This window comes from Sciurus carolinensis, chromosome 3 (genome assembly GCF_902686445.1).
Source record: "Sciurus carolinensis chromosome 3, mSciCar1.2, whole genome shotgun sequence".
Taxonomy (NCBI): domain Eukaryota; kingdom Metazoa; phylum Chordata; class Mammalia; order Rodentia; family Sciuridae; genus Sciurus; species Sciurus carolinensis.
In genome coordinates, this window is record NC_062215.1 from 1,812,739 (window position 1) to 1,831,119 (window position 18,381).

Below are 18,381 nucleotides of genomic sequence, written 5' to 3' on the forward strand. Positions count from 1 at the left end.
TTCAAAATAGCTCCAATGTCACCCAGCATGCAACCTTGCTGCACATCAGGAGGCCCCGCTTTCACTCCTGAGTAGTGCAGGGACATTCTGCACCTCTGATCGTTTTCTTAAGGTGGCGCCTAAGCAAAACAGTTGCGGGTAGACGGGAACAGCTGCTGCCTGTGGAACTTCTTTCTAGAACAATTGGGCCACTTTACACTCAGGTTAGAGAAGCAGTGGTGTGCCCTGTTCCCCTCTGCAAGGGCGCCGGGCATCGGGACTGTGCTGCCGCCCCAGGTGCTGATGGTGAGACTATGTTTTAGGCAAGAGTCAGTCCTCGAGGGCGAGAGGGAAGCAGTGTGGAGCCGTCACAGAGCCCAGAGCTGGCTGCAGAAGCCAGGCAGGCGTTCGCTGGACAGAGAACAAGCTGCGCCTTTCCTTCTCAGATGCCGACAGGAGGGAGGAGAGGAGTCCTCTGTTCCCAGGAACCCTCGCCCTGGAGGCTGTGCTGACAGCAGACCTGCCTGCCTGGGGGAGGGGCTTGCATCCAGCCAGCGAGCTGCGGGGCACAGGGCACCCCTCACGTGTGGCTGGGGCAGAATCAGACCCAAGAGTCGGTCTTGTGGAACAAGCCTAAATGTGCTGGGATCGGCCCAGCTAGCACAATCTTAGCGTCCCCAGAGCGGGGAGTCACCAAGCACGGCCCGTGAGGAATCGTGTGGCCTTGCCGAGGAGTGCCGAGGGACACCAGTGGCTCTGGGACTGCGGAGGGGCAGGCTGCTCCTCCCTGTGGGGACAGGGAAGCACTGCCTGCCTCTGTGGCTATTCTGTCTCACTGCTTAGGTGTCCACTGTGACAGCAATTGGTGCCACCCTCCAGAGGCCACCGATGTGGCACCAAGGAGTCACAGAGGCCAGCAGTGAGGTTGGGGCAGCAGAGGGGTCACAGCTCCCAGCAGGGCCAGGGGTTGGGGCAGGATGGGGCTTTGGCTGCCCGGAGGGGAGCCTGCGTGGTAAGCGGAGGCACAGAGGGGTGGGACCCAGGCCAGTGCCAGGGACACTGGGAAGCGCACGGGTCAGCTCCATGACCGCCCTCGCTCGGGACGCACCTTCATGACAGGTTGTGCGAAGTAGCGGGCGCTCCAGTCGCAGAAGCCCGTCTGCATGGCGGCACAGATGAAGCTCTTGTGTCCAGCAGCATCGTCCGCGTCATCTGCCGTCTTCAGGGTGTTAGGAAAGAGGAGGGTTAGCGGGCAAAGGAATGGCAGCAGTCTTGCTGTCCCCTACACTTCTTCACAGGCCCGAGGAGCTCCCGGCTGGGGACAGAGGTCCTGGAGAGCCAAGGTCTGCTTTCTAAGGATGGCCATTCTGCATGCATCTCACTTGGGTGCCCTGGTGACCAGGCATCCCTGATCGTCTGGACAGGAAATGGGGGCCTGGATAAGAGGCAGGACAGCACCTGCTCTGCGGTCCCTGGTTTGGCCAGTAGGGCCATGGTCCCTCACTCGAGCCAGATCCCATAGCTGGCTTGGAGGGGTCACGTGGGCTGTACATGGTCCATCAGTCCCTTGGGTGCTGGTCAGGGCCTGCTGACCACCCACGCCCTGATGACAGGCTGTGCTCTGGCCACCTCCTGCCAGGGCACAGGGTGGCCCAGCTGTCAGGGACGGTGTTCACCTCTCCCTGAGGCATGGACTGCAGCAGTCCCCTGGCATCCCTGTGCTGGGTAGGGCTGCAGGCTACCCACACCCGCTCCTGGCAGAGAGGAACCTGGGTGGGGGCAGTGAGAGGTGCACACTTCCCTGGGAGCAGCAGCTCTGGCTCTGGGGAGCCACAGGCTGGGTCAGGTGGGGACATCATGCCACTGCACTCCTGTCCCTGGCCTGCATCAGGGTCCAGCCAAGAGGCTGAGCACTGACATGGAGAACTGCTGATCACCACAGGGCAGGCCTTGGTCCAGAGTCAACCTGCAAGGCAGGAACTCTGTTTTGTCCACTGGACAACCAGGAGCAGGCCCGCTGCTGAGGGAAGTCCAGCACTGTGGACGCCCGAGGCAGCCAGATGCCCTCAGCACATCCTGAACACCCTTCTTTGGTCCTGTCTTTGATGAGAAAGTGGCACACGGCCTGGACAGGACAGGTGGCCTCGGGTCAGGCACATTTCACGTGGCTCTCAGAGCGCCGAGGGAAAGCACAGCCTCTCTCGGAATCTCCTTTCAACTGAGTCAAAGAGGGAGCGATGAGCCTGTTTGTGCAGTGACTGAATGTTCACAGGAAAAAACCCAACCACCCCGCATAAACGCTAGAGCAGCTGCCCCCTCGGGAGGAGCCAGAACACTGTCCCCTCAGGCAGGGAAAACGCACATCAGCTGCAGGATAAGCTGGGGACCAGGCTGAGGGCAGAAGGGTCCAAGGCCTCTGCCACACACCAGAGAGGCCAAGCCCTCCACCCGGTCAGGACGCTCGGTGCTGGAGGTCACGAGGTGCAGAGACACGTGAGCCTTCTCACCTGATCTGGACCCTTGTCAAACATCTTCCGCGTTCGGGGGAACTGGTGGGAGTGAGGGGTGTACTGCGTGCCTGTGGGGCCTGTGGGGCCCGGGCGGCCAGAAGGCAGGTCGCGGCTGACTGGCTGCTTGGCCATATCGTTGGTCAGGCTGCAGCTGCTGGTGCTGGACGCTGGCGGGGAGCCTCTGCATTGGGAGAAGAGCAGACAGGGAGCTTTACCGAGTGTCCACCACACATGCTGCCAACACGGCGACTTGCCAACAGTGTCCCTAGGCAGGTGCTGAAACAGTCACTCACTGGACACGCACACACGGAATGACAGGGTAACTGAATACAGAGCGTGTCTGAAGCAGCCCGAGGCAGCAGGACCAGCTGCGGCCTGGGGAGGGTGGACACTGCCATGGTGTGGCCGTGAGAGTCGCTCTGCTGGCACCCACACGGGGAGCCGAGATCCCTGGTGAGATCCCACGGCCAGGGAGTCGGGCCGGGTCCTGCTCTCAAGTCCCACTGCGTGCAAACAAAGGGCTCTCCAAGCAAGGGCCTCTTCCAGGAGGGGCCCGGGTGAGGAACACAGGAGCTGGGAGCAGGAGAGCTGGGAGACAGAAAACTGGGCAACGAGGGGGCAGGCAGAGGCGGGCGTGGCAGCCGCAGGTGCAGGGTGCTGGTCCTCAGCTGCCCCAGGCCACTTACCCCACCTGGTGGATGTGCATGCCCTTATTAGTGGGGCTGGCTGGTGCTGACTGGGTCAGAGAGGAGGTGTCAAGGATGCGCTGGGGCCGGGCGTTCACGGTGGCCTAGGAGAGAAAGGACTGATGACGTGCAAGGTCAAAGGGCAACAGCCTCCTCTGAGCCCGCCAGGCAGACACACAAGGTTGGTGGCTGCTTCTGTGTTGCTTCAAAATGGTGGAAAAGGTTTTCTGGCTGAGGAAATCCGAGGTCCCAGTGGAAGGCCCCCGTACACCTCCAAAGGGCAACCCTGAGGGCCACCGAAGCTGTTACTCATCTAGACATGGAGCTGGGAGGCCCAGGGCCGGGCAGCGGTCTGCATGAGCCTCTGGAGGCAGACCGTAGGGCACCTTCACGACGGCCCACAGCTGCCTCCACCTGCTGCCTAGTCCAGCGCCCCGGGCAGGAGACGTGGGGGATGTCAGGGCCAGGCAGGGCAGGGAGGGTCGGGAAGCACTGTATCAGTGGGTGCTGACCAGGGGGTCTCTGGGGTGGTAAAGCATCAGTCCCACAAGCACAGCTGCCGTGCCACCACCTGTGCCCCTGTGCTCAAGGGTCCAGAAGGCTGAGAAGGCATGGGGAGGGTGAAGGGCCCTGCGGGAGTCCTCTCGCTCCAGGGGCAAACAGGCTCTCCTGTCCTGGCTTGCGATTTGGGCTGCCACAGTACAACCACCTTAAGGCAGCTCAGCACCACTGGAGTCCTGAGTGATGGCCCTGTGGTCACCTGCACTCAAGGGGAGAGTGTCACTACAGCCTGTCATTACCATGTTCAGGGTTGTCCCAAACAGCTTCTGAAACGTAGCACTACGGTTGAAGAGATGGTTGTAGTTCTGCAAACGTCCTTCCAAAAACATCTGCTGGGCTTAAGTTTCACCCCAGAAAGATGTGCACCAGCTGGGACCTGGCCTCCGGGGCGGAGGTTCTGCCCGACTCTCAGTGGACTTTGTGCAGATGTGGAACCAGCTGTCCACAGGGGGAATGGGTAGCAAAGGCTCTATGCACTCAGGCGAGGCCACCTTGCTGCCCACTCAGGGCGGGGGTGTCCCCCATGTCAGAGGACAGGCCCGTCCTGGCCTTGGGTTTCTGCATTTCCCATTTTGCCATCAAGAATGTTGTCCCTACTGTTCAGTCACCAGACACAAGTTAAAGAAAACCACCACGACGCTCTTTATTTAAACAGTATCTACATTTCCCAGCAAATCCCTGACTGCAGGATAGAAAGAGCAGGAAAAAGGAGCCACACCTGGTCTTTAAACGATGTTCCTCATGTTTCAAGAGTGACCTGTTCTTTGTGAACTTGTTTTTTTGCTTTTGTATTTAAGTTATTCAGTCAATTCTGTGGCACTCATGCCCTACAAAACCTGACAGCCATGATTCCTGGAGTTAAAATGAGAAAAGAAATGTAAACTTCAATTACAAGTGTAATACGCATCTTCTGAAGATTTCTGGAGAAACAGTGGGAGGTGATGGGGAGACAACCCCCATTGCTTCTTGTGCCCGGAGCACAGGAACCGGGCCGTGGCCATCACTCAGGAGCCCACGTCTTGCAGCCTCGGCGCCCCTCAGTCTCAGCTCCCAGAAGCTCCTGGGGGTTCCGAGTGGGAGTCTGTGGCTCTTAGCTCTGCTGAGTGCAGCCTGCACACCTGGGCTGCTCACACCTGGCTGATGCCATGAGGCTCCCATTTTGAATCATTTTCAGAGATTCCGAGAGGTGGACTGAACGGGGATGGGAGGCGGACTGCAGGCTCGGCGGGAGCTTTCTTCTGCTCTCATTCCAACTTGTCCGTGTTCCCTGAGCACTGGCAACGTGGCTGGGTGCAGGCCCACGTGGTGAGTGTGAATGAAGAGTCACCAGGGAGGTGGCCACTTCGAGGAAGAGGGTGCGTGGAGCAGGGGACTGCGGGAGGTTTCCGGGGACAGTCCTTTCTGCACGGTCCTGTCATATGGTGAGCACCCTGCTGGGCAAACTTCACTGAACACTCTCAGCTACTGGTAGAAGACAGCATGGCGTGTGAGACCCAGTGCCCTGCGTGAGCCCTTCCTGATGGCTCTGCTCGGCCGCTGCCACCTGGCACACAGATGTACCTCTGGGAAAACCTGAGCTACCTTCCCTTGTGGCAGTGGGTTTGAGCCCTGCAGAGCAAGGCAGAGGTGAGGGGCAAGGGCATGGTGTCCAGCTGGCTTTTCACAAAGCCAATATGACTTCATTAACAGTCCAGTTTCAGGCAGATACTCTGCAAGGATGGAGATACGTCCCTTTGGCCACACGGGGGCCCTGACCCAGGTGCAGTGAAGCCACTTCTACCTCCAGCTGCCAGTCTCGCCACTCTAGTGGTTCTCCAGCCACAACATCACAAGGCCACGGAAGGCGGACCCACTGCAGAGAAAGATGCCAGGGAGAAGTCTCAGTGGCAGGACAGGGAATCTCCCGGTGCCTCTGGACAGTCAGGCTCAGATTTTAGCGGGAACGCTGTTGTCCTGTGTCCCGAGGGGTGCAGGAATCCAGAAAAGTTCCAGAAATGTGAGGGACTCTCAGCGGGGATCCACCGCAGGACGCAGAAGCCCCCAGACTGAGTGAGAGGCGGGGACTGCGGCGGGACCCGAGAGACCGTGCACTCAGCTCTTCTGCAGACTGTGTTTCCTAAACATGTGACTTTTCTCTTGGAAATGTAAGTCCCAGGTATGACATTAACTGCCTGTTCACTACACTCAGAGCTCAGTGCCCTAGATCCTGAACACTGCAGCAAGGGACCCCTGTCGCCGAGGACCCAGTGTGGCTGAGGCCAAGGAGTTCCGCCCTGGGGCTCCCTCCCTCCCGGACCCAGCAGGAGGAGAGGCAGGGTGCTCCTGGGGCTGCGATGGCACTAATGCTCATGCTAACCACACGTCCCCAGAGGGACAACACAGGGACAAGGGTGGCGCAGGTGACTGCTTTTAACCTGCACTGCCTGAGGCAGGCCCGACAGGCGTCTGGTTTTGCAGATGAGAAATGAGCACTGGGAGATGGGAAGGAGCTGGTCAGGGGCTCAGGGCCAAGATGGTCCTGGCCACACTTGTGCTGACCCCAGGCTGGGCTGTGCAATTCCCAGGGCTCCCAGGCCCTTCCTCTGCTGCTCCCAAGTCCCTGTGTGGGACTCACTGACACGGCAGAGTCTCAGTGAGAAGGGTCCCCTGGCTGCCACCTGACAGCCATGGAGCTGGTCCCAGGCGTGGCCCCAGCATCTTGGTCTGGAAGGTCTCTCCAGGGAGGCTTCTACATGGAAATTCCACGCAATACTGTTTAAAAGAAACTTGTTGGCGCTGTGACCAGGCAGGCTCAGTGGGGCCTCCCAATACCTTCCCCGAGTTTCTCAATCTTCATTCACTGGTGGCTCAGGCCTGTGGTCTTCTGGTGGACATTGTGCCTTGGTTAGGGAAGTGAGCCCCTGGTTCCTGACGCACTTGGTCTGCCCACATTCCACACAGACACAGCTCTCGCAGGACCCAGAGGCTGTGGCACTATTTCTGGAATTGATGCAGCTCTGAGATCTTCTCCTAAGTACCAGAATGAGAAGTGAGGGTGCGCTGGTCAGAGCCCGTGGCTTGAGTGCTCTTCTGCTGGGAAGCACTGGTGGTAGGAGGGCTGAGAGGCCAGGGGTGCTAGGGCCGCAACATGTCCCCTGGGGTCTTTGTTCTCCTCTTTCTACTTCAGCATGGTTTTAGGTTTCTCTAATAAACACTAAAGCAAAATGCAAACCCCAGGCTGTGGAATGAAGGTTTGACACCAGGCTGAGGCTATGGAGCTAGGGGCTCTTCACACAGGCTGGCTCAACACCTGCATCTGAATACAGCATTCCAGGGCATTCCACAGTAATAAGGCGTTTTCTGATGAGCAAAACTTGGCCTCAGAGTTCATCTAAAATGGGCTTGTTTCTCTGTAAAAATGAAATATAATCTCTTCAATTCCTGTAGCAGAAGGTAAGGTGCTTCTTGAAATTAAAATGAGAACAAGAAAACATTCCCTTAAGACTCATGCTCCAGTCTCCAGCAGCAGTGTCTGCTCTGAGCCACACGCAGGTACAGTGTTCACAGACACAGGAGGCACTGTGCTGCCGCGGGGTCTTCGGGGAGGCCACCTGGGCTCTTGCTCTGGCTGTGGCATGCCTTTGGGTTGGTGGCCACATGCACACTGGGTGTGTGCCACTCTAGACCAGCCAAGCAGGCACAGAGGCCAAATGTCACTTTGCTGGGGGCTCCAGGCCTCAGTGAGAGCACGGTCTCAGAGGCACATAGATTACTTCCTCAGGGGCTGTAGCTTGCTCACCTGCAAGGTGACACCCTGAAGGCTGAGTTACCTTGACGTGGGGGCTTGGGCCCTGGTTCAGAGCTACAGCCTGAGCACACCCACAGGGCCAGGGCTGGCAGTGGCGCTGCGACTCTCCCACAGCTCAGGGAGGAGGTTCCTGGGCAGCACCCAACTCCCAGAGGCAGGGTCGACAGCAGCAGGCTTAGAGCTCAAAGTCAATGCCCGGCTCCAGGGTTCCAGTACTACCTGATCCAGGGGGCTGTGGTCGGGGCAGATACATGAAGCCGCTGAGAAGCAGGCAGGCCGAGTCCCAAGTCCCCATGACCGAGACACTCAAGCAGTCACACAGGCTGGGACGAAGTGATGCCTGGGCCACAACTGTGCTGCCGCGAAGTGCAAGGGAGGCCGCGCTGTGCCTCCAGGAGCAATGGAGAGGCCGTGGGGACACCTGCGAATGCGAGGCTATGCCATAGAGGGAGTCAGCCCTTCTTGACTTCAGTCTCTGCTCTTCTTGAACACAAATTCTAAATTTACAACATTCACTAACATCCATAGAAGATTTTTTAGAAAGATAATTTAAGTGAAAATAATTCTTTCTTCTTTTTCCATTTCTGTGGATGAAACCCAGGGGCTCACACATGCTAGGCAAGTGCTCTGCCACTAAGCTACACCTGCAGCCCCTTTTATTTAACTTTCAAAATTTTGAAGAAATGACCTTGCTAGGTTGCGCAGGCTGGCCTTGAACTAGTGATCCTCCTGCCTCAGCCTCCTGAGTACTTAGGAGTACTTGCACACCCAGTGAAAACAATGCTTCAAAACCCACCCTGAGCTTGTGCACTACTGGTGGAGAGCTGAGTCAGAGGCTGGCAGAGCGGTAAGTGGCAAGACGGGCTTTCCCTAACACGCTGCCCCAGCCTCCTCTAGCTCCTGGTCTTTCTGTTCCTCCCCTCTTCCTGCCTGTTTGCTTTCTTCCCTCCCTCGTCTCAGACCACGATATGTAACAGACACTTTAAAAGTTTTCTACGTGAAGCAATTCTTTTCTCAGTTGAGAAATGTGATGACTGGATCATTTGTTAGTTTTCTTTCTTTCTTGCCAGGGACTGAACACCATAGTATCCTACTAAGCAATTAAAATGTTAACTTCATGACTGACCATCTTCCACAGGCAGTGACAAGGACGACCAGAACGAGCAGAGTGCCCATGCCTGTCTTCCAGGCCTCTCTGCAGCTGGCCATGCAGCTGCTGAGGGACTGAGGGAGGTCAGGTCAGTGCGAGAGCGAATGATGCAGCTGTCCTAAGCTGGCCAGAGTGCGCCTATGCAGTGGCACTAGCGGGACACTCCTGGAAGGAAGGGCATGAAGCATTGCTGGACCAGCGAGTGGACACTTCTAGGCCAGGGTGCCAAATGTGAACACACTCTCGAGCCTAGACCAGGACTTGCCTCTGCCTCACTCTCACTGCAGAGGAGGGCAGGACTGCAGGCTGCTGCGTTCAACACTGGGCGCATGGGGCCCCACCACCACCTGAGGACCAGCCATGGCCAGGGACCAGGAAGAAGGAGCTCCGCCACCAGGAAACAGCTGCATGGGGATGGGAGGCAATGCCCAGTGGGAGGCTGGGCCAGCAGGTGCAGAGCACTGGGCAGGGCTGCGTGACACGCTGGGCAGAAACAAGGAGGCAGGCTGAAAGCCACAGGTCTGAACCCTCCTGAGCCTAGCAAGTGGCACCTAAGCACAGTCCTTGCTGTGCCAGGGCCAGAGGCAGTGACCTGCTCCTGGGCTGAAGAGGGTGCCAGCAAGCTGTGAGCCTGGTGATCTTTCTCTGTACTCTTCTTGCAACTTTTCTGTAAACTTGAGGTTATCAAAAAAATTATAAAAACATTTAAAATGCTATTGTGAATGACCTCTAATTCCATTCACAAAAGCATCGACAACTAGAATGCCCAGAAAGACATACGTGCTCAACTGTTCTTAGATGCTAGGTGTTGGGTACCTGGGGTCTGCGGTCCCAGCACATGCCCTACAAGCAGCTGCCAGCCAGGCCCCAGCTGCAGTGCAGAGAAGGGGAACCCAGGTGAGCCCAGCACTCTGGGGAGAGAAAACACAGGGTCGAGCTCCAGTGAGGCCCACGGGCTGGGATCTGCTGAGTGGAGAGTCAGGTGGGAGTTTCCAGGGTCTGCAAGGGAGGGCCCTTAAACCTTTGATACTCTTTTGCTCACAGGTGAGGCAAAGAACAGCTAGGAGACTGGGTGCAATGGCACAAACCCATGGTCCCAGCTACTCGGCAGCCTGAGGCAGGATCACAAGTTCAAGGCCAGCCTCAGCAACTGAGTGCCTGTCGCAAAATAAAATTAAAAAGGGCTGAGGGTGTGGCCCAGTGCTAGAGTGACTGGTCAGTGTGCCATGAGGCCCTGGTTCCATCCATAGCATGGGGGAAAAAAAAGAAGAAACAAAGAAAGAAAAATGACAACGGGCTAGGGGTGTGGCTCAGTGGTGGAGCGCTTGCCTAGCATGTGTGAGGCCCTGGGTTTGATTTGCAACCACATAAACATAAATAAATAAATAAAAATAAAGGTCCATTGACAGCTAATAAAATATTAAGAAACAACAACAACAACAACAACGAACTAGAAGGCATTAGGCCAAATTCCTAGAACTCACAAAAAGAACTGGGAATTGTTTATACTCCCCAAAGAGAGAACTAAAAATCAATGACCTAAGCTTCTACCTTAAAAATGAGAATGAGAAGAGCAAATGAAATTCCAAGTAGAGGAGAAGAGGTAAAAGTGACAAAGCTGCCGGCAATTAACCTGAAGATGGAAAACAACAGAAAAACCAACGGCACCAAAAGCCGACTCTCTGAAAAGGGTCCCTTAGTAAGAGTCAGGAGAGGAGCAGTCGTCAACAGTGGTAGAGGAATGGAGGCGGGGACGTCACCAGAGCACACAAAGTGAAGGTGTGGAATGCAGGGTGGCCTCACAGCTGAGCCACGTGCAGACAGGTCTTCTCTTGGAACTGTTCTGCTCGTGTTGTGTTTAAGCCAAGGCGTAGTCTCAAGGAGCCTGGAGATTCCTGCTGGAACACTCACGGCTGAAAATGAACTTGAGGGTGCAGTGAATGTCCCAGGCCACATACCTTGTAGGCGATGCTGTTGAGCACTTTCATGGCCAAGTCAGATACCTCTGGGTAGGGATCCGCGGCCAGGTGCAGTAGGACTCTCCAAATCTGAGTGTAAACACTGTTAAAGGAAACTCCTAGGAAAGAAACAGGAGAGGTTTCAGTGGAAACAGCTGCCACACACACGCTTCTGGCGCCTGAGGCGCTGTTTTCTGGGAGCCTAGCCGTGGTGCCAAGAGCTGGGGTTAGGGAGCTCCCCAGCTCTCCCTCTGGCAATGGCCAGGGCGTCAGGAGTCCCAGCACCCATAGGCCATCACCCTGCTCTCAGCTTCCCAGCCTTGGTCTTTCCAAAAGGAAAGCTGGGGTTGGACAGGGCAGGTTTGCCTCTGGGATGCCCCTGCAGACCGCAAAGGACTGCCTGGTCCTGGGAAGCATCTGCTCGCAAGTTCTAGACTCTGGGAGCTGCCCTGGCCTCTGGTGTGGTGCACACGGGCTCCACCTGTCACCCCACAGAAGGCCCTGCACTGAGCTCCTGGGAGAACACGAGAGGTGTGTGACGTGGCCTCTGCTCCAAGGCCTCCCACCTAATGGCCAGCAAAGGCCATAGCACACACACCCAGGTGCAGACAGGTGACACAGGAGTCACCAGGGTCCAGGCATGTCAGCATGCAACAATGGTAGTCTGTGACCTGAGAAAGAGAAAGACACTGCTCAGGGCTCCCAGGTGAGGTCAGCTCTAGGGCGGAGGCTGCTGGGGGCAGGGGCTGCAGAGTAGGGGCCACACCAGGGCAGGTGGAGGCAGAGGTGGGAAGGAGGGAGCCTGGAAGGGTATGGTCTGAGGAAGGAGGCTGTGGCATGGCTGGCCAGGGAGGCAGGGCAGGCCCCGCAGTGCTGGGCTCCTGCTTGGGCAGGTGGGTGCGCCGACTTCCTGCGGGGGAGCCAGAGACCAACTGCTTCCAGGGGCTTCAGGGCAGGGAGAAAGCCACACGTAACTGCTTTCTTTGTATTTTGGAGGAAGCTGGACAATTTGCTGAAACGCACTTTTTTTTTTTTTTTTCCCCAATAAAAACGGATTTGAAGAGAATTTCAAATAAGCTATGATCCTGTGACCCTTCCCCGCTCAGCTCTGGTTAGCCCTGGGTTCACCAAGGAGCTGAACGCTAGGCCTGCTGTCAGAGAGGAGCTTGGTGAGCACACGGTGAGTGGGATGGGCTCCGTGAGACACGCTGAAGTCCCAAATAGGACGGAGGCAATGGTGAGAGCCAGCCCTGTTCAGGGGCTCCTCTGGCTGCTGTCAGCTGCTCACCGGCCTGCGACCTCCTTTATGGACGCAGGGTGGGTACCACTTCGCCTCCACTACCCTTGGCCTGCCAGAGGTGACTAGGAGGACACGACCCCAGGAGGGTTCACCAAAGCCCCTCCTTCCTCACCATTCAGAGTCGGGATCAGCTCTGTCCTGCCCTGGAGGCTTGCCCCAGAGGCACTGGGAGGCTGAGACCCAAGGAAGGCCGCTCTCGAGTGATGCTGCTGTGGCCGTGACTGCAATGTGTGCTCATTTGCACACGCGCACTCCGCAGTTCCGAGCCTGTGTATGCTGGCCCTGCTCACGCAGCCCCATGCCCGGCGGGACCCAGGAAGTCTTGGCCACAGGAAACCTGGACTTGTGGGAGATGAGAGGGCCTCTTGAGGAGACCCTGCAGGTCTCCACCCCTGGTCTTCTACCCGGCTTTAACTTGGAACAGAAGCCTTCAACCTGAACTCTGCAGCTATCTAGATGTATAGCCAATGTCTAAGGAAACTGGTAAAGTCAGTCCTCCAGAATCTCTGTGAGAACATTTTCTCAAATGGAATCCATGCCTCTGTTGCAGCAGATGGCCTGTAAGGACCATGCTCTGGGGACCGGGGGCCCAGACAATGGCTGAGTTTTCTCCTGTCTTTTCAAGAGGAGGAAGGCAGGGAGGAGGAAGGTGCTCCTGAGCAATTCTCGAGACAGGCCCCTGATTTATGACGCACGCGGTCGGAAGGAGAGGCTGTGCACTCTGCTCGCGCAGCAGTCAAGAGGGTGTCGGGCCCGGAGAGGAGCAGGCCCCTCCACCGAGTGACAGGAATGCTCGCAAGATGCCCCTCTTGCCACAGCCCATCCAACTCCCTCCCCGCTATTATTTTTGGCCTCACAGGCCGAGTGACGCATCGGAAGCAGTTTCCCGTGAAGCTCAGTTGCCGTGTGACACTGAGCTGTGAAGGGACGTGGTGCTGACAGTAAATCCCGGCTCGACTCAGATGACAGACCTTCGTCACCGAACGGGGGGCGGGGGAGGTGAGGGGAGCTGGTGGGAGGACGTGGCTGCTCATCCACGGCAGAGGCCAGCTGGCTCCACTGACAGGTGCCGCGGGCAGGGGTGTGGGGCCCCAGGCCTCGTGCCAGGTGCAGGTCCCTAGAGGGAGGTGGCCAGCAGGGCCCTCCCAGGAGGGCCTGGCACTACAGGGAGCAGAGAGGGAGGGTGATGCCTATTAGCCATTATTATCATTTATTTTTTAGCAATTTGTTTTTATTACTATCTTGACTTTCTGGCAGATTTTGACTTTGATGTAACACTGTGCATGACTCAATACAGAGTAAAAAAAAATCTAATTTTTGCTAGTTTCTCTGACTATAATGGATAGTATAATTATTTACAAGTAAAAACAAAACTGTGACAGGGAATTGGTCCAATTATTCACCTTCGTTTCTCTACTTGGCCGGGATTCTTAGGCTCCCTGTTCTATGGATTGCTCCATTTAAAAATCTGCTGTCTCCAAAACAGAGCATGGCCACCTGCACACAGGGACAGGGGCCACCCCGTGAACCCAAGGCAGAGGCCTAAGTCCAGCCCCCAGACACCGGCCGCTTGCCAAGCTCCTGCCAGGTGCAGAGAACTTAATTCCATGTGGAGACTAGAAGTAACTGTGACAAATGATCCTAGGATTTATTTTTCAGAGCAATAGCCACCACTTTCTGAATAGCACATGATGTAGGGAAATCTACTCAGAGCTCTGTGGCCAAGTCTGAACCCCAGAGCCCCCCTGGCAGAGCAGCAGGGACAGGGACAAGCCCTCACTTGGGTCTCAAGGACCCAGGTCCAATGTCGCATCTGTGGATGTGGGTGGCCAAGAGCCTTCCACCTCCCTTTAGAAACAAGTTCCCAAGCCTGGGGGTTCTATGTTGTCCCTTTCTTGGGACCCTGTCTAGTCCCTGGGTGCCCTGTAGTGGCTCCCTGGGGATGCCTGACTCCTCAGAGGCTGGGCCATGACCAGGAGCAGACTCAGGAGCGCCAAGCCAGCTGCTGTCCTGCTCTCCCTTCTCCCTGTGCCAGCCGTGGCCCCGGCCGCGGCCCACACCACCTTACCAGCAGTGTGCCTGCGTGACGCTTTCAGCAGCAGCATTTTAGTCGGGGGCTTTGGTTTTAAGAGCAGATTACCTTAAGCACAGGGGCCAGTGCTGACCATGGTCTCACCACCCTTTTCCAGCCAGAAGGCTGGGATCCCTGGGCTGCCGGGCTCCACTGCTCTTTTCCTTGTAGCCGGGCATGGGGCCTGTCAGTAGAGGAGAGAGCCTGCCTCCACCCTGGCCAGACCAGGCCTTGCGGTGGGACCTGGAGCTGCATGCAGGATGCAAAGGACCCTCCCAGCTGAGGGGAAGAAGGGAAGGGATGGAGGCGACCTGAGGATGGCCACGTCCAGCCACAGGGCAGGAACTGCAGAGGAGACCTGGGGCTGCAGGGTGGGGTTTGGACTCTTTCCCCAGGAATCATTCTGGCTTGGGGATTCAGCCGAGCAGAGGGCCTCAGCTTTAAGCCGGCTCCCAGGCTTGGGCTTGGGTCTGACTCCAACTGTGACTCCTGGGAGCTCTTTCCTGGTGAAGGGGTGACAACAGGGTCTTGAGGACCAGGGCTGGAGGGTGGTGGCCAGGCTGGCTCCCAGGCTGCTGCCATCTTCCCTCTGCACCCTCCCCTCCACCAGCATCAGCTCCACCTCGGATTTGTTACTATGGCGATGCATTTCCAACACAGTACAAAATGCCACTGCTCGGCAGGGATGACCTGGCCCTGGCCTCTGAGCTCCATCCCAGGCAGTGCCTTTAGGACAGACTCCTGTGACTGGGCAGCATAGCAGCAGGCCACCATGCTCCTCTCCATCAAGTCCCGAATGTCAGTGACAGGTAGAGATGGAGTGCACCCAGCGGCACATCCTCCTGGGGCTGGCATCTGGCCTGGGTGTGGAGAGGAACGTGGTGCAGGAACCCTGTGCACAGGAGCCACTGCCACATGGGGTCGGGGGGTGCAGCACAACTGGGCCCTCTCCAGTCTCTGTCCACTCTGAGCTATTCCACTCCCACAGAAGGGTGTCAGGAACTTGGGGAGGTGGGACGGGGGACGCAAGGGAGGGATGGGCGGGGTGCTCATGGCACAGGTCAGCAAGAAGTGACTTTACAGGAACTTGGGATAAGAATGGAGATGTGGTGTCTTGGCAGAGCTGGGTCCGGCACCCAGGAGGGTGGTGAGGCCTGGGGGCTGCTGAGGGACGGCAGAACTTCGCCCCAGGCTGGACCCCTAGGCTGCAACGTTACCGAGAGGAAGGAGTCTCCACGGACCCTCTGGCAGGGGTGGGGCCACAGAACCAGATCCAAGGACCTGGCCTGGGGTGGGAAGGGGCCCAGAAGCCGGAAGGACTGATGGGGGCTTGTGGTCCTCAGGCCGTGGCTAACTCAGAAACAAGAGTGGGGGAGAGATCAGAGAAGGCTCCAAAATGAGGTGTGTGAGGCCTGGGCTCCATGCAGCGGCTGACCCACTGGCTTTGGGGGACAGTGGGAGCACGGTATGCCTGGGTGGCGTGGCTTTGAGAACCTCTGGAGACACTCAGAGAAGGGCTAGAGATCGCTGGCTGCTCCTTGACTGAGACGAACACGTCGGCTTTAACTAGGCAGGCGTGGCCAGCAGTGGGTTCCGTAGTTAGGAATCCTGAGCAGAGGCAGCATCGGGGTCCTGACCGCCCCCGCTGAGTATGGGAGGCCCACGTGCAGGAGCAGGGCTGCTTTCCTCCCTTTCCACCCTGACTTTGAACCCCCTCCAGTTTTCTGAGATCCAAATGATAACCAGATAAAAATTTCTCCAACAAAAAAAGTTCAGGAGTAAGAGTGAGAAGGAGGGTGTTATCATGGCAGAACCCAATGCCCTGCGGAAGGACGGGCAGAGGAGGACTGGCAGGGACCCAAGACCCTGATACCTGTGCTGCTCTCAGGCTGTGGCCCTCGGAGGAGAAGATCCCTGACCCAGCCCCACTGGGAGCAGTGTACAGGACAAGCGTGGTGTCAGCTAGCTCAGCAGGGCCAGAGCCGAGTCCCAGGCAGGGCTTTCCTGTGTGCCCAGGGGCCACCTCCAGACCCTGGAGCTAGGGAACATTCGGGGCCTCGGCCTGCGTCACCAGTTGAACGCCCTAGGACTCTAACCACCGCACCTCGCTTTTCTTAAAAAGTGCGTTCCAGTTCAAAGGCGTCACCTTGGAGGTGACGGAGAATCGTCTCACAGGGTGACCCAGCAGCACCTGTGTGTACACTAGGTCCATCCTAGGGGCGAGCCACAGCTCCTGTGTGTATACCTCCACCGTGTGCCTCAGGCACCAGGACACATCAACTAAGAGCCACCGGCCGGCCTGTGCTGCTATCTGACGAGGTGAGCCCGAGCTGGCGCTTCTGCGCTAAGTGGCCACACGCACTGGTGTGGTGAGCAGAGCTCCTCCAGGTCTCACACTGGGGGGCCTGGCGGTCAGACCCAGAGGATACTGGTCCTCTGGGGAGCAGCTGGTCAGCGTCCTACAGAACAACCAGACAGACCCACCTTACAGGCAGGACCGAGCAGATCCCCAGCCTCTCGAGGGTGGTGGGGCCCAGTACTGAGGCCTCAGGTGCCGGTGCCTTGGGACTGCCTTCCCTCCAGCTCCCACCCGAGGAGTCAGAGCTCCCGCTAATGTGCTGGGGGGAGTTTAACTCAGAGCCTAAAGGAAACAGGAAAGTAACCCAGAGGAAGAGTGAGAATCCTGCCTGTCAGAGGGAGGGCAGCAGAGCAGAGGCCCTGCGGGGGCTCGCAGGTTGACACTCTTCCTTAGGAAGGAAGGCAGGCTCAGAGTTAATGAGCTGTTTTTATTTTCACTTCAGAAATGAAAAAGAACAAGAGAGTAAACCTAAGGAAATAGGAAGAAATAAGCTTGGCATACAGGTGGTGCACACTTGTAATCCTAGTGACACTGGAGGCTGAGGTAGGAGGATTGCAAGTTCAAGGCAGCCTCATGAACTTTGTGAGGCCCTAAGCAACTTAGGGAGACCCTGTCTAAAAATAAAAAGGGTTGGGGATGTGGCTCAGTGGTAAAGCCCCTGGGTTCAATCCCCAGAAGTGTGTGGACGTGCACACACATGCACACAAAAGGAAGGAATAAAGATAAATTAGCGGAACACAAAGTAAAGACATAATCAAGAAGAAAATCAACAAAGCAAAAGTTAGAATTTGAAGACACTAAAAAAATCAACAAGTGTTATTATAACACCCATGAAGAGAATAGAGAAAAGCGAACGCCAGCCACAGGAACGACGAGGGAGCAGGGCGAGGGAGGGCAGCAGAAGCGGGCCGCGCTGGTGAGTGAGGGCTGGCGGCCGCTGGCCATAGCGCCACGCACCAAAGGCTGGGGTCTTGACCGCAGAGAGGCACTGGGGCTCCCATTGGCTGAGGGGTCCCCATGCAGTCAGGCGGGAGGCTAGGGACAGGTGATGCGGGGTGTCGGTGGAGGAAGGAAGAGGTGGAGAGGGACAGGGGACAACAGGTGCCACCCATGGGAAGCAGTCGGGCCAAGTCCCACAGAGACTGATCCAAGAGCTGCTTAAGATGTACTGTGGAAAAGGAAAACTTCAAATCTGTGCCATCAAGACACGGAGGAGAGCTCGAGACCCCAGGGTGCACGTCCCGAGGAAGACAGGCTAAAGTATTGGCCGCGCAGTGCCAAAGACACAAGGCCAGGGGACGATCTTTCGATGGTGTGCCAGCTGCTAGGCAGCACCAGGGTTGCGATGGGCTCCCACAGCCTGACAAGGAGGCGAGTGTCACCAGCGAGGTGCACGGCAGTGGGACCCCACCACTCCACCTGCTCCTGCCTCAGACACGCGGCCCTAGGACCACGTGCGGCGGCACTTGTGGCAATGGACTGGTGCAGCCTGAGCACATGGAGCCACCCACCCAGGACACAGCCTTCTGCTGGGGGCCTGCAGGAGCACTGGTGTGTGTGCATGCCTCCCTCAGCTGGACGCCTGCCACAGGCCAGCAAGGTGCCAGGGGGCTGGGAGGCAGAGCAGACCAACCAGCACAGGCAGGGGGCACGTCTGGTGGTGGCTGAGGGACAGGGAACCAGACACGCTAACGATCGGAAGTGGGCTGGGAAGGCGTTTGTGGAGAGGCTGTTTGGTCAGGATCCTGAGGAAATGGGCATGGGCAGGAGGGCCTGCAGCCCACGGAGCCAGGTACAGTGGGGAGCAGGGAGTGCAGGCGGCAGCCGGGCCAAGTCCTGTTTGCCTACAGGAAAACCACACCCCGTGATGTCCTGCAACAGCCCAGTGGAGACCCTGATGGCAGGCGTGGAGTGCGTGGGTGGCCAAGAGGACACTGAGGTGAAAGGCCCCATGCCACAGGGTGGCTTCCGCATGGAGCCAGGGGTCTCCAAGGCTGCTAAGTCTGCCAGGGGCTCAGGG

The 18,381-nt window shown here is 57.4% G+C and overlaps 1 protein-coding gene across 1 annotated transcript in view; it reads right to left on the reverse strand.

Moving 5' to 3' along the window:
* The window catches only part of Rptor (regulatory associated protein of MTOR complex 1), a 339,150-nt gene that overhangs the window by 26,088 nt on the left and 294,681 nt on the right, over positions 1-18,381 (reverse strand). Inside the window, 4 exon segments of the mRNA XM_047544108.1 lie at positions 1,088-1,198; positions 2,487-2,670; positions 3,176-3,279; positions 10,632-10,750. Of these exon segments, the coding sequence (XP_047400064.1) occupies positions 1,088-1,198; positions 2,487-2,670; positions 3,176-3,279; positions 10,632-10,750 (518 nt within the window).